The sequence below is a fragment of the Elaeis guineensis genome, chromosome 9, assembly GCF_000442705.2.
Source record: "Elaeis guineensis isolate ETL-2024a chromosome 9, EG11, whole genome shotgun sequence".
Classification (NCBI taxonomy): Eukaryota; Viridiplantae; Streptophyta; class Magnoliopsida; order Arecales; family Arecaceae; genus Elaeis; species Elaeis guineensis.
In genome coordinates, this window is record NC_026001.2 from 89,823,625 (window position 1) to 89,839,703 (window position 16,079).

Here is a 16,079-nt window from a genome sequence, read left to right on the forward strand (position 1 = left end):
ATTAAGAAGATATTCAAATTTAGCATGTGAAATATGATCTAGATGAGTGTGCCAAGTGTATGAAGAAATAGAGGTTACAACAACGATAACAGAAGAAAAAACATGCAAGAAAATTAGTTTGAACAAGTGTCCTATTTTACGGCCAGTCCCAATGAGCTGTCCCGTCTGAGGATTCTGCATATCACAACCGTGATTAAAAAAATAAAGCTCAAATCCTAAATCACAAAGTTGTTTAAATAGAGTAGATTTAAGGTTAAAGAAGGAACCAGATAGGCATCTGATATGGTAAGAGAAGGTGTGGAAATGTGACCAATATGATTGACATGCATACAAGAGCCATTGGTAATGCGAACAATAAGTGGTGAGGTTGGTAAGATTTTGTATGTACAATGAGAAACATGAGACGTTGTATGATTTCTGCAGATTGAATCAAGGTACCAAGATTTATTCCCTAAAATGGTTGTAGACATAGCATGAGCGGAAGAATCTATTTGTGATAAAAGCTGGTTAACAAGTGCCTTAAGATCAATAGTTGAAGAAGTAGTTGATTGTTGAGTAGCCTAAGACTCAGGTGACTCAGTATTCACCACTGCAGTAGTCGTAGAAGAAGAAAAACTCTAAGAAGCACGTAGACATGCTAGGTTCCTGCAATCAACAATTTTGTGACCTCCAATATTATCGAAGAAACAATTTTTCATAAACCCAATACTTTGACCGTTGGAGGTATTCCCAATAACTCTAATAGACTGAGTAGAAACTTTAGATGTCTATCGATGAAAAGTAATACCACAAGATTTGAATTGTCAGATATAGACAAACGAAGAGTTTAGAGCCTAATTTATTTAGAGATTAATTCAGAAACTGCACTATCCAAAGATGGTAAGGGAGAGCTATGAAATTATGAGGCTCATGCCAATTCGAACTCATCTCTCAAAGCCATCAAAAATTGAGTCAGTCTCAAACTGATCCACTCAGATTCAAACAATGCTAATTGATCTCACAAATAACTCAATTTTGAATAAAATTTTTCAATAGATTGATCTTGCTCATGGTGCAAAGAATAGATGTCACATGTCAACTAATATTGTTGAGAAAAATCATCGGATAAAGATCAATGCTAAAGAAAATCCCAAGCCTCCTTACTTAGTCAATTAAAATCTTCCAAAAAGCATACTAATGGAAGAAACTGAGGTGTTTGCAACCCAAGTAATAATACGGTGATTAGCTCTATCAACACTTGCCGTTTATTTATTTATCAATGTATAAAAGAATACAAGCTTTGCACCACTATCAACTTTATCAAACAACATCACTTATTTATATAGGAACAAATAACATAGACAGCCACTAGGTCTACCAATAAATATGTGCAACAACACAAGCTTAGCACAATTATCAATTTTATTGATTACTTTCATTTATATATTTCCAAAACAGACAATATAAACAACTGGATTGGAAATTTGATAAGTTAGATAATTGTCGGATCTACAAATCATTGTCCTTTATTTATTTGTAAATACATATAGCAATACAAGCTTTGCACAATTGCTGGCTCTATTAATCATTTTCGTTTATCTATCTATGAACAGATAATACTGACTACTTGAAGAAAAATCATAAAAATTGGACAACTGTCAGGTCTATTGATGGTTATCATTTATTTATTTATCAGTATATGGTAACGAAAGCTTTTGCATAACCGTCCCCTCCGTTAATCACCATCGTTTACCTATCTGTAAATATAAACATGGGCAATTAAAGAAAAAATTAGATAAGTTAGACAACTGTTAGACGTATTGGTCATCATCATTTATTTATTTATGAATATGTGTACAAACACAAGTTTTACACAACTGTCAATTCTATTAAATATTTTTATTTATCTTTTTATGATCTAACAATATGGATAATCATAAAAAGATCATGCAAATTAAAAAACTATGGAGTGCATCGGTTGTTTATTTATCTAGATAAATCAAATATATCATTTGATTGAAAAGAGTTTCACTCTGATTTTGATTTTAAAGCAGGATGGAATAGTCTTATCTATCTAAAACTCCATCGCTACTTTTTCTTAAGGATTCAAATTTTTATTCTGATTCTGATTTCGATTTCGGTCATGAACTAAATACTTTCAAAAATTTCATTTCGATCTTAATCCATTCTAATTTATATTTTGATTTTGATTCTAATTATAAATCAAATATCTCTATTTTTTTTTTATTATAAAAAAATAATATATATATATATATATTTTTTTTCTAAAAAAACTTTCCTCTGAAAATTGTTACAACGGGCAAGAAACCCAGGTATGAGTATCAAAGTAGGGAAACTCAAAGTGGACGTCAAGTCGGACGCAAACCAGGGTGCTGGTGGACGAGGTTTGGAACTTCTTATCCAGTAAAAACGACAGTCCCACCACGAGACCTACGAGGGCAAGATGGTCCATATGGCCATTTAGAGTTCTCTCCGAGAACGTTATATGTAACCCGGAGCCTCCTCCTTGTTCCCCAAAGGCGCGACCTGACATCCTCCCAGAGTGAGAGAGGAGATATAAAAAGAGAGGCTTTTGCCTGCGTAGAGGAACCGCAGTTATGCGAACGAGACGCGGTCTTTCATCCCGGCCGAAGGAGGCGGCGGAGGAGGAGAGGGCTGGTGGCGGAGGGAAGAGGAACAGGGGAAGAGAGCACTACGGCCGCCGGAAGAGACCGCGGGCGGCGTCACCGGCGGCGGAGGGGGACGGCGGAGGAGGAGCGATGGCGGAGGACCTTTTCGACATCCTCCCTGACGAAATTATCGTCCTCATCCTCGGCAAAATCGTATCCTCCGCCTCCTCGCCCTCCGACCTTATCAGCATCCTTATCACGTATGTACCCCATATCTAATAAAAATTCCATTTTTTTTTTTTTTTTGGTTCGTGTTGGTGATTGTTATGGTAAATTTTTTGTTTTTTTTTTTTTTGTTGGGTCTACAGTTGTAGGAGGGCTAATAGGTTGGGGATGAGTCCCTTTGTTCTCTCGAAGGCCTCCGCAAAGATCTTTGCCATTAGGGCGAAGAACTGGTCCGACTCCGCTCACAAATTTCTGAAGCAGAGCGCCGATGCAGGAAATCTGGAAGCTTCCTACATACTGGGCATGGTACTTTGTGAGATTTTTGAACGAAAGGAGCGATTTTTTGGAGGATGAAAGGCTAAAGATTTGATTTTTATTTGGTTTCGCAGATCCGATTCTACTGCTTGGAGAGCAGAGCGAGCGGTGTTTCGCTGGTGGCGCGGGCGGCGATCGGGTCGCATATGGCGGCGCTCTACGCTCTGGCGGTCATCCAGTTCAACGGCAGCGGGGGCTCGAAACATGACAAGGACCTTCGCGCCGGGGTTGCCCTGTGCGCTCGCGCGGCAGCGCTCGGCCATGTCGACGCCCTTCGCGAGCTCGGCCACTGCTTACAGGACGGCTATGGCGTGCGCCAGAACGTGGTCGAGGGGCGGCGCTTCCTGGTCCAGGCCAACGCGCACGAGCTCGCTGTCGTCCTCGGCTCTACCGCCAAGGCGGCGTGGCAGGCCCACCGCCACCACCGCATCTCGGAAGGGGGCAGCTGTTGCTCCCTGCTCAGCGACTTTGGCTGTAACGTTCCGGCGCCGGAGGCCCATCCGGCGAACCGGTTCATGGTGGAGTGGTTCGCTATGAGGGGTGGTCCCTCCAGAGAGGGGTTGAGGATGTGCTCCTACGGCGGCTGTGGTCGGCCCGAGACGCGGCGGCACGAATTCCGGCGGTGCTCGGTTTGCGGCACTGTAAACTACTGCTCTCGGGCGTGTCAAGCTCTCCACTGGAAACTGGCGCACAAGACCGAGTGCGCCCCCGTGGACGGGTGGCTCGACGCCCCTGTCGGTGCTGCCGGCGGTGGAGGCGGTGCTGGTGGAGGTGCACCACGGGTGAACGGCGGCGTAGGCCTAGTGAATTATTAGAGTAGACCGTGACGCAGGCTGTAGCAGGCTGGAGTTTTCCGTTTGTTTCTTTCGTTTATGTATAGTTGGTAAAAATGTTATCTTCTTCTTTTGCTGTAAATATATTTTATTTTATTCGATTCTTGGTGAAATATTTTTGTTTAATTTTAAAGCATAAAAACCAGCGGTTGCTATTCAGTCAGTCCGATGCGGTTGTGTTAAAATTTTGTTTATCCAAACCTGAGTGATTTATTAAATAGATTAAAAATTAGATATAAATTTGATCTGTTTATTAAATAGATTACTCGATTTGATCTATATAATTTATTTATTAAATAAATTAGATTAGGTTAAAGGAATTAAATGGATCAAATATGTTGGGTCAAAAAAAAAGATGAAGCATGTTTCAAATAGATTTTAAACAGATTAAATACGTCAGTTATGATTTGATCTAATTATTAAATAAATTGAAATAGATTAAATGAATCGAAGATCTAAATTCTAATCTAATTCATTTAATAAAGAGATTTAGATGAATTGATTCGTTTATGACTCGAATCTATTTACATAAAATTCATATTTATTAAAAGCAGATAGCTTGATTGGCCCAAAAAAGTGCACCAGCAAAAAAAAAAAAAAGAAGAAGAAGAGGGAGGGGGAAGGGGAAGGGGGGGCGCTAGAAGACTTATGATGGGAGTTTTCTTCTCCTATTAATTCTGAAAAGGAGTCGAAATCTAAAGGCAATTAAGACCCTAAGATTTTATAAATAGCCCCTCTATCCCTCGTGATCCTCAACTAGAGATCATGGCACCTCCTCCTCCCTCTCTCTCTCTCTCTCTCATCTAAGTTAACGACTTTCTATTCTTGCACCCACAAGAAATCAAAGCTAAGACACTGTTGGAGTCAAGATTAGGGTCGGAAACAGGTCGGGCTAGATCGGGCCACACTCCTACCCCAGTCTGGCTCGAAATATTTTTTCAAACTTTTGGCCAGGCTTAGCCCTGAAAATATTTTAAAATTTAAGGCCCAAGGTCAAGCTTGAGCATGGCCCAAACCTAATCAGGCCAATCCAAGCCCAAGCCCGAGCCTAAGATTCAGCCCAAACCCCCTCCCGCTCCCTCCATCTCTCTCCTTCCTCTCTCTCTTTCTCTCGAAACTTCCATAGCTCCCTCTCTCTTTCAGGTCACCTAGAAGTTGCCACCGCAGAGGTCAATATCGTGGACGACGTCGACCAAGGGGTTGTCATTGATGGAGTTGATCTCCCACTCGATCAAGTGGGTCGCCATTCGAATTACTTCGATCTGCGGCCCAAGCCATTGGGGGAGGTCTGTAGAGCATAGCAGTTTTGCTTCAGTTTCATTAATGATTCCCTCTTATACTAGAGCTAGGCCTCCTTCATGTAGTCACTGTCGTCTAGGAGGTACTACATAATAGCCGCTAACTCGATCTGGCCTGGGTGGTGCTTCAGCTCATGGCATCGGTGGGTCGATGAATTTCATCATCCCTTGCATTGCCTCACAAAACATGGCTGACAAGATTACTGAGAGAATGACCAAAATGTTGGTGTTGTAGCACATCGTCACCGCCATCGCCACTGCCAAGGTGATGCCATTAATGAGAGCAAGCCCCTCCTTTGCCTGGAGATCGAAGGTCGATCAATGCCAACATGCTTCAACACTTCAGTGGTTGCAGTTGGGCTATCCCAAACTTGCAATCGGGCTCGAGCCAGGCCAACTGTAAGCCTGAGCCCAACTCAAAAATGAAATGGACTCTATATCTGAGTCCAAATCTGGTCTAATTTTGTTCGAGCCTAACCCAAAGCCCCACTTATAGATGGGTCGGCTCGAAGCCCATTAGATTAGCTCGAGCCTATTTTTAGTCTTAATCGAGACAAGACTCCAATCTCACATCCTCTCTCTCCTCCCCTTCTTTCTATGGCCTTGCACACTATCACTAGCCATTAGTTTTGCCAAAAAACTATGAAAAGAAATCAATCCCCTATTTTGGTTGAACCTATTTTTCCCTTTCTCGATCATCGACATCATCGCCCTTTGGTGTTGGAGTCCTGATCAGATAGCCAAACCTTCCTACCATCCTTCACGATGGTGCCATTGCCGCTGGTGACTAGCTAACAACTAAAACGAAGAAAAAGTTATGGATCCCTTATTTACCGATCCTATTTTTCTTGATTCCCACCGATTAATCCTCACCATCGGTCATCCATCATGGCTCGCTGTCGACCAACATCATTATTTGCTATTGGACCTTAGGCTACACTGCTGGATCATGACCATGGCACCCTCTTTCCTCCCATGTTCGGCCAAAGAAAAAAAAGAAGAAAAGAAAAAAAAAAGAGAAGACCAACTCTCTTTCTCTCTCTTGTGTCTCTCTTTCCACTCTTCCTCTTTCTCTCTCTAAGAAGACCTATGGATCCTAATATGAAGTCTCATCTCTATATCTCATGAACTTGAGTTGACTCGAAGAGATACAAGACCACCATAGTGTGTGAATAGCCTATTGGATTGATCACACTAACCCTGTCAGCTATCTTTGAAATCCATTAATGATGACCCTTGTTGATTGATTTTGGTCTTGATCAAATTCATACTTTATAATTTCTTAATCGAGTCATCTAGATCTGACTCTCGGTTAGAAAGCCCTGAACTATCTTAATGCCCAGTCAATCCATCAGATCGACCACTTGGTCAATGATCTTCTTTCCTCATAATTTAAATCTATTAGATTTATCAAATATAAATTGATTATATTTTTAATATTTTAAATAGGATTAATTGATTCTTCTAATAAAGTTTAAAGATCTAAAATAGAAAAGATAAGTAACACCGATACTTTTTACTTATTTTTGAATTATTGATTATTTAATAAAAAAATTATTTTATATTTTTATAAAATAAGGATCGAGCATATACATTATGAAACTTATGACTTATCATAAAATAGTGATTCCATGAATATTTTAATATAAATGACTTAGTTATGAAATATGAACTCCATATATATAAAAGTTATATTTTGTTATGAAAAGAATAATTTCATGATTATTTTACTGTTAAAAGCTATTTATGGACCATGAACTCTATAAAATTATCTAATATATTATTTTTACATAATTTAAAAAAAAATTAATAAAAAAATAATTTAAAAATATTTATTTTAAGAATATAGAAAAAAACTTTCAGATAGCTATGTATGGCTCCTAAAAATGAGAAAGATCGATATCTGGAGCTAGTATCGATATGATTATATCAGTGGATAATAATAGTTAGTATATGATCCTGTCAGTAGGTAATAATAGTTGACAAATGATCCTACTAGCAGGTAATAGTAGTTAGTACATGATCCTATTAACAAATAATAGTTTTTTATCGACTATAGCTCTATTATAGATATAATAGTGATCTTAGCATTTAATCTAAGAGAATTGTTAAGAATTATAACATGATAAAATAATAAATAATTTATGATTTTATTTATAACATTAGCATGATTTATAAATTTATTTATACTATGCATTGGAAATCAAATTTACATAAATTTCTTGATTTATGCATACATATGAGCATATGATTGATTTATGATTATATTGTTATTATGAAAAGTTTTATTTTCTAATGATAATTATCTTCTCTAAATAATTTATTGATGCATGTATAAATTTATGCTTATTCTGATAAGAAAGTATAGATTTTATTTACTGAGCTGGTATAGCTTATACATCTTTATTTTTTTTTCTTTTATAAATGGATAAGGTTAGGAACGATGAAGGATCTAAGCTTTGGGGTCCGTGTTAGTAAGTTTCAAAATTTTGTAGTTTAATTTTAGTTTTTTATTGATTATGGATTTATAGTTAACTATTTATAAATTTTGATACTTAGACTTGGCATTTGATTTTGGATTTAGATGCTATGAACTAGTCTCGAATTAATTAATGATTTTAATTGAATCTTTTTATTATGTCTTATTTGTGATACATCTTTTATTGTATTCAAGATAATGAATGTTGGCTTCATGCTATCGTAGGTTGCACCCTTCAGTAGCATGACTATATTATATTTTGGATTTGAGGTGTGATATTTTATAGTATTAGAGCAATAAGTTTGATAATAGATAGAACTTAAAGTGGATAGTTAGGTTATCTTTAGTTAGATCTTATTTAATTGAACAAGAATAGATAGATTTTTTACAACCCTATTGTTGCTTAGCTATGGAAGTTGCTTCATATTAAAATTTTGGATAGGGAACGACGAGCAATAAGAAGGATGAAATCTTGATGAACTTTACTACTAAGAGGAGAAGAGCAAGAATGACTACGAGGAGAGATGCCAACCAATTGGTGTGTGCCAGCCACTCAGATAGACATTAATGGAGTATGCCAAATAGTGACTTAGCTTATTCGATAAAAGCAGCAGACATAAGCCACTTCTCGACCTACACCATCTTTGGTATCATATTATGAGAGATTCAGAAGGCTCAACCCACCAATGTTTGAGGGTGAACCCGACTCTCTAGTTGTGGAGACTCGGATTCAAGAAATGGAGAAGATGTTCTATATCCTATAGTATCCTAAGGATATGAAGGTTAAGTTAACCATACCTATACTGAAGGAAAATGCTAAGTTTTGGTTGATTGCAATAAATGCTACATAAAGGAATGCTGATGATTAGTTAATATGGGAGGAGTTTAAAAAAATATTTTATGATTGATATTTCTTCAAGTCAATGAAATTGGTAAAAGAAAATGAGTTCTTGATTTTAAGATAAAAAATTGACATGACAGTATTGGAGTATGCAAAAAAATTCAACAAGTTAGGCTATTTTTGCCCTTAGCTAATGGAATTTAAAAGGAGTAAAGCAAATAGATTTGAGCATGGTCTAGGATATAAAATTTGATTTCACTTATTCTCTTGTCCTTTTAACAACTATAGGGATGTACTGGAATGAGCTTTAAAAGTTGAATCAAATATGAAAAGATTGGAACAAGCAAGAGAGGATAGGAAGAGGTCTAGACCCATAGGAACTTAAAGTGACCAACATGAAAACTTAGAGAACAACTCTAATAAGAAGAAAAAATAGAGATTTATGAGTATTATAGTAAAAATCATAGTGGGCCTTGCTTTAAGAAATTTGGAATATGCTTTGAGTGCAGCAAGAAGAGACAATTAACATGGGATTGTCATAATAAAAAGAATGACTTTAAGTTTGCCAAACCCATTAATCAGAACCAAAAGAGAAATGCACAATTATTTGCTTTGACTGAGTAGCATGCCAGTGCAAGTAATCGAATAGTTATCTAATCACCGTATAGAAGCTCATGTACTATTTGATTATGATTATTTTCATTTCTTTGCATTTTTCAAATTTAACTATATATTTGAAGAATCAAATAAGCCACTATATGTTGTCCATTTTCTTAAGAGAGTTATTCATATTGATGTTTTATTTTTAAAAAACTTCACTACTCGGATGCGGAAGCTAGGGTTAATCGAAACTAGTCTAGAATATGACTCTTAGAAGTATGTGTATGAACCAGAATTATATATCAATGATATGAAGTATCAGATGAAAGATTTTCTCATTTGATTTGAGTATGAAGGTATGTTAAGTTTCGAGGACGAAACTCTTTTAAGGAAGTAGAATGTGATGGCCCTATCAATTAGATCAGCCCATAACCTAATCGACCTAAAAAACACCACTAGCAAAATAAAAAAGAAAAAATTACAGAGACACCCCTTAAAGTTTGACTCATTTGTATTTTGATCTCAAAAGTTTAAAAAATTACCAATAATCTCCAAACTTTTAAAATTATTGCAAAATAGCCCAACCATCTATTTGGATTCCAATACTACTGTTGGATTTCGATGACGCAGCGGAAGAATTGGTGTTTAAAAATTTTCATTCAAAACACCCTAGTGCATTGAAACCTTAATGCCTAAGAATCTTTGATAATAACAATCAAAGCAAGAATTTTAAATAGGTAGGATAAGAAGAATATCTGTAGCACTAATTTCAAATTTCACTAGATGTCCAAATATTCACCCTCCAATGGTGATCTATACAAGAATTGATCCAAGGACAGTATTCCTTCTTCACTTTGCTTTAAGAGTTATAACTCTTAGAACTCAACCAGCCTCTAATTAATCAGACCCTCCTCTAGACGTGAGTCTAGACCTCTTAGAACTCCCTTCTAGCCTTGACCTCCTTTTTTAGGACCTCTTAAATCTTTTGTCCTATTAGAAATAGGCTTGTCTTAAAAAAACAAACCTTGTTCTAAAGACCTAGAGTTGTGAGAGAGGGAGAAAGGGACTGGATAAGGCTTGCAGGAATTGAGTGATTGATCCCATCTGCCATCCCCTATTTATAGAACCTGAGGGGATGCCAAAAGAGAAGTCACACCTCAATCCAAACACTATATCAAGTGGATATATCAGTTATATAAGAGTCTTCAAGCAGAAGGACTCATCAGAGCAAGATACATCGATTTCCTTTCTCTCGTGCATGTGCCATGAAAAAAGATGCATTTAGCATCTCTTCACAATTCAGATAAGCCCAGAACTTGTCATGTGGTGAGGACACCTGAATCTGATCTCAGATGATAAGTTTATCTAAAAAGTGGTGCCTCCTTCTGCTTGAAGTAGAAGGACTCTTAAGTGCCTCTTCTCATGATCTGCAGATCACCGCGCGTGCGCCAAAGTCCATAGCTTCTCACACCCATCCAGAAGATTTTTCATACTTTAAAAAGTATGCCAAGGAAGTTAAGAATTTGGTCACCTTGCCATAGGGGTCAGAGACCCAAAGGAGAAGGACTCTGATCCTTCTGCATGCCAAAAATAGAGAGTGCATGCGCTTTTCTCAAAATCTACGCCAAGAGACCTTCTGCAACAAGACTCTTGGTTTTTGGCATGGATAAGGCTTGAGGTGCCCCACTTTGGACTGCTTCTAGATGGCTCGACCTAACTCAAGTGCTCACCAAATTGATTAGCCAAATAGCAAGGATTAAGATCAAATCTGATCCCCCAAGTAGTTAGGGTTAGCCATATGTGCTAGCATGCTTACCGACTATCCGATTGGATCATAATTTCAATCAACCGTATCAAATGGGTCCTTGGCCAATTTTTTTTTATGTATGTAACTCATTGGATTCCACATCTAGTTAGTAATAGATTTAGGTACAGGTTGATCTAATTTGATTAAAATCTTTTCTAAATTAAGGTGCAAACCGTGCTAATCCGAGTTCAGCAATTAGAACCATTTTTAATTGGAGATCGAATTAAATTCTTTAATTTGATCAAACCTGCAAATCAAGATGGATGCCTAGCAATGTATCATGACTATCCTGAAGATATAAAATTTGATAAAAAAATCAAATATACCCTTCAGTGGTAAGTTATCCTGTAATTTAATCTTTCGATCATCCTGCATTCCGAATATGTTTATGAGTATGAAATCATGTCAAACTTAAACACATATTCATATCGATTCTCCATCAATCAGTGATGACTCTAATGATGAAGTATTAAAAATCCTTTCTAATCTTCAAATTGCTTTGGCCAAAGACTTTCTGTGTTATCTAGAGATGAGAATGCATAGGATGCCATTCCCTCTTACTAAGAGTGATCGATTCTTTATCGACCGACTCACAACCTCCATATATATTTTATCATATCCAAAATATTTGGTACATATCTTTATGCCATGCATGGATATGAACCAAAATATGAATTATGTGCACAAGATTTCATGATGATCTCAAGTCCAAGGATCACTTGCACAACTCTTACTTAAAGAAACATCTTTTGACATACAAGTAAAGCTCAATAAGATATTCTTTGTCGATAATTTAATTCAATGAACTCATTCTCTAATAAGCACTCACATCTTTATATTAGTATCTCACACAAGTGATCTGTAAAATCAACCACCCTCTCCATCGAGTATACACAGGAAGTACCAGTCTATCCAGAATATTAATCTTTGACTCAATATTTCTACAATCAAAAATATTTAAGATTAAAATTTTAAGATTTTAGATTTCACAGATATGAACTCTTCATGATCCTAAAATCATTATCCAAATCTATGAGATTCATCATAATCTTATACACAATAAGATACAACTACAATGATGAATCAATACCTCATTTTATTATCAAATGAATAATATTATTATATGAGTTAGAAGTTTACAAAAAAAAATTCCATCGCATCACTCATGTGATTGCCTTGTAAGGCACTCTTCTTTTAATCTCTCACTTGTACTAAAGTCAATCATCTTTGTATCTCAATACTATACTATCAAGATGGCGATTAAATAGATGCTGTGGTATGGCCTTAGTGAATAGGTTTGCTATATTGTTCTTAGTATCAACTGGTTCTATGACAACCATTTGTCTTTCAATAATTTCTCAAACGAGGTGGAAGCATCTAAGGATGTGCTTGGGTATTTAATGAGACCTAGGTTTCTTGGCTTAAACAACGACCTCAGTGTTATCACAATAAACCGGCACTGGTCATTCTATCTCAAGAACCACATCCAAATTCTATGATGAATTTCTTCATCTAGATAGCTTCCTTTGCGGCTTCACTAACAATAATGTACTTTGACTCTATGGTTGAGTCAACTACAGTCTACTATTTGAAACTCTTCTAACTCATTACTCCACTATTTAAGATAAACACATATTTTGATATTAATTTATTATTATCCCGATTAGATTAAAAATTAGTCTGCATACCCCTCTAGTTTCAACTCTGATCCTTCTCTGTATATAAGAAAAATATTTTTAGTCCTCCTCAGATACTTAAGAATATTTTTCACAGCTTTTCAATGATCTTCTCCTAGATCAGTCTGAAATCTGCTAGCTATGCCTAAAGCATAAGCTACATCAGGTCTGGTACATAGTATGACATACATGATCGATCCCACGCTGAAGCATAAGGGATCTCACTCATTCTCTTCCTCTCCTTAAATGTCTTAGGATACATTTTTTTGGAGAGACGTATGCCATGTCTTACGGGCAAATAACCTCTTTTACTTGCCTCTATGTTGAACCTCTTCAACACAAGATCTATGTATCGAGACTAGGCCAAGCCTAGCATCTTCTTAGATCTATCTCTATAGGTCTTTATATCTAGTATATAGGATGCTTCACCCAAGTTTTTTATGAAAAATTTATTTGATAGCCAAGTCTTGATCGATTACAATATTGGAATATTATTCCCAATGAATAGTATATCATCGACATACAGAATCAAGAAGATAATAGCACTCTTACTTATCTTCCTATACACACAAGGCTCATCCATATTTTTGATGAAGTCAAACTCTTCGATTGTTATATCAAAATGGATGTTCCAACTCTTCGAAGCTTGCTTCAATCTATAGATTGATTTTCTTAGCTTACATACTTGATTTGCTCTCCAACTTGAGATAAATTTCTCTGACTGAGTCATATAGACCTCTTCCTCGAGAGTATTATTGAGGAAAGCAGTCTTGACATCCATCTACCAGATCTCATAGTCGTAGTATGTAGCTATAGCAAGTAAAATTTAAATAGACTTGAGCATGACCACTAGTGAGAAGGTTTCATTCTAGTCAATTTCTTGTCTTTGCCTGAAATCCTTCACCACCAACCTAACCTTGTAGGTTTTCACTTGGCCATCTGCTTCGATCTTCTTCTTGAAGATCCACTTGCACTCTATTAGAGTCACACCTTCAGGCGCATCAACCAAAGTCTACATTTGGTTGATATACATTGAGTCCATCTCAGATTTTATAGCATCCAGCCATCTGTCATAGTCTCTATTCATGATAGGTTTCGAATAGGTGAGAGAATCATTATCCTCAATGATGTTGATCTCATTGTCATTCTTAATGATAAATCCATATCTCAGAGGTACTTGTCACACTCTATCTAATCTTCGAAAAGGAAGTGTGTATTGTAAATGTATCTCATCCTTGCGTATTTTCAGTTGAGGATCATTCTATGGACGATCCACTAATATTTCTAAAATGGTTTGTAGGTCCTGAACTTCTTCGAGTTCGACATTCCTCCCACTATCCCCTTTTTGGATCAATTTTTTTTTCAAGAAAGTAGCATACCTACTAACAAACATCTTTTTTTCAATAGGGTGGTAAAAATAGTATCTTTTAGTTTTCTTAGGATACTTTACAAACCTGCACTTGTCTGATCTAGCACTTAACTTATGCCCGAAGATATTTTTGACATGAGTAGGATAGCCCCAGATCTTAAAATGTTTAAGATTCAACTTTTTTTCTTTCCATATCTCATATGGAATACTAGCAACAGACTTTGAGAGTACCTTATTCAGAATATATGCGATAGCCTCTAGGGTATATCTCCAAAATAATATTGAAAGATCTGTGAAGCACATCATAGACCGCACCATATCCATCAAAGTATAATTTCTCCTTTCTGCTATACCATTTAGCTGTGGTGTGTAAGGAGGGATCCATTGAGAGAGAACATCCTTACTTTTAAGATGATCAAGAAATCTACTGGATAAGTATTCTTCTCCTCAATCAGATTGAAGAATCTTGATATTTTTTTCAGTTTGTTTCTCAACCATACTTTGATACTCATTAAACTAATCAAAGATTTCAGATTTATGTTTCATAAGATACATATATCCGAATCTTAATAGATCATCCGTAAAGGTGATAAAATAGGAGTATCCTCCTCTGACCTAAGTTATCATCGGTCTACATATATCTAAATGTACTAGGACTAACAACCCCCTTACCCTCTCTTCATATCTAGAGAAAGGTGTCTTGATCATCTTACCCATGAGATAAGATTCACAGGTTTCCATTGATTCATAATCTTATGAGTTAAAAAACTCTTCTTTGTACCACCTGTTAATCCTTGACTCAGTAATATGACTAAGGCGATAATGTCAAAGATATGTATTATTCATATCTTCTCTCTCTCTTTTCATATTTCTATCAATATGAAAAATGAAGGAAAAAAAATCTGATTAAAACCTGTTTCTCACGGATCACCAAGGTTGCATCTAAAATTTTTCTATATATCTAACTAAATAAAGATCAAATCTTTATCTAGATTGTAGCAGAATATAGATCAAATCTTCAGAATATGTATTCAAACCTTCGCGTAGGCCTAGATCTGTAGGCCCTTTACTTCACGTGCACGTCAAACTCCACAGGAAAGCAGGATGAAGCTTCGAATCGAAGCACCTTCATAATGCCACCAAGGGAGGAAAGAGAGGCACTGATGTGATGCCTCATACGAGCAAGGAGATGCCCAAAAAGGAGGTCATGGCAAGGAGGAGAAGGGGGGCGGCAAGGAGGAGCAACACGCAAAGGATGGGACGCCCACTATGCTCATGCCTCTTTCTCTTTTTCTCTCTTTTTTCACACTTTGATTGCTATGCATCCATAGGTAGAGACCCTCTCTATTTATAGATGATTTTCATGATCCAATAAAAATAGGACTTCTAATTCAAACAAGCTTTGAATTAGTCTACAACTTATCAAAGGAGGATTCCTACATGAGAAAGGATTGGCACCTTATATGGTGTCCACTTTGCACCCACCCCCATGTGGGATGGCCCACAACTAGCACCATACTAGGTGCTGGTCGGCCATGGAGGTGAGAGAGTCTCAGCGAAAATGGACTCCAAAGATCTCATCCAAAATTGGTTCAATTCGAATCCAATTCGAAGCTAATTCGAAATAATTTTAAAAGGCTGTCAATCTTAAACTATTTAGGACTTAGGATCAAGTCTAACTTAAAATTTTGAATCCAATTAAGTCTAATTAAATCAAATCTAATTTAAAATTAATTAGTACTTAAATTCAATCTCTTATAGGCTCTTTGGATCATAGATCAAAAATTATTCATTTTCGAGATTGAATTTGAACCTCATGTATAGTGCTAGGTAGACATAGTTAACTCTTCAATCCTATTTGATCCATAACTTAATTCTTAATCCAGTTAGTCTATATGTTCAATCAAGTTAAGTACTTTCAAATTGAACATATAAATATAGGCTAATACTTTCCTACATCATCTGACTTGTGTGCGTGACTTCATAGGTTTGAACACTAAGTTGATAGCACAGAAATCATTTTCTGT

The 16,079-nt window shown here is 36.6% G+C and overlaps 1 protein-coding gene across 1 annotated transcript; it reads left to right on the forward strand.

Annotated features, from left to right (window-relative positions):
* Positions 1 to 2,506: 2,506 nt before the first annotated feature.
* Positions 2,507 to 4,095, forward strand: LOC105042127 (F-box protein At5g50450). The gene is made up of 3 exons (XM_010919228.4): positions 2,507 to 2,869; positions 2,978 to 3,140; positions 3,224 to 4,095. The coding sequence occupies exons 1-3, from the start codon at positions 2,598 to 2,600 to the stop codon at positions 3,962 to 3,964; spliced, it is 1,176 nt and encodes a 391-aa protein (XP_010917530.1). The 5' UTR covers positions 2,507 to 2,597; the 3' UTR covers positions 3,965 to 4,095.
* The last annotated feature ends 11,984 nt before the right edge of the window (positions 4,096 to 16,079 follow it).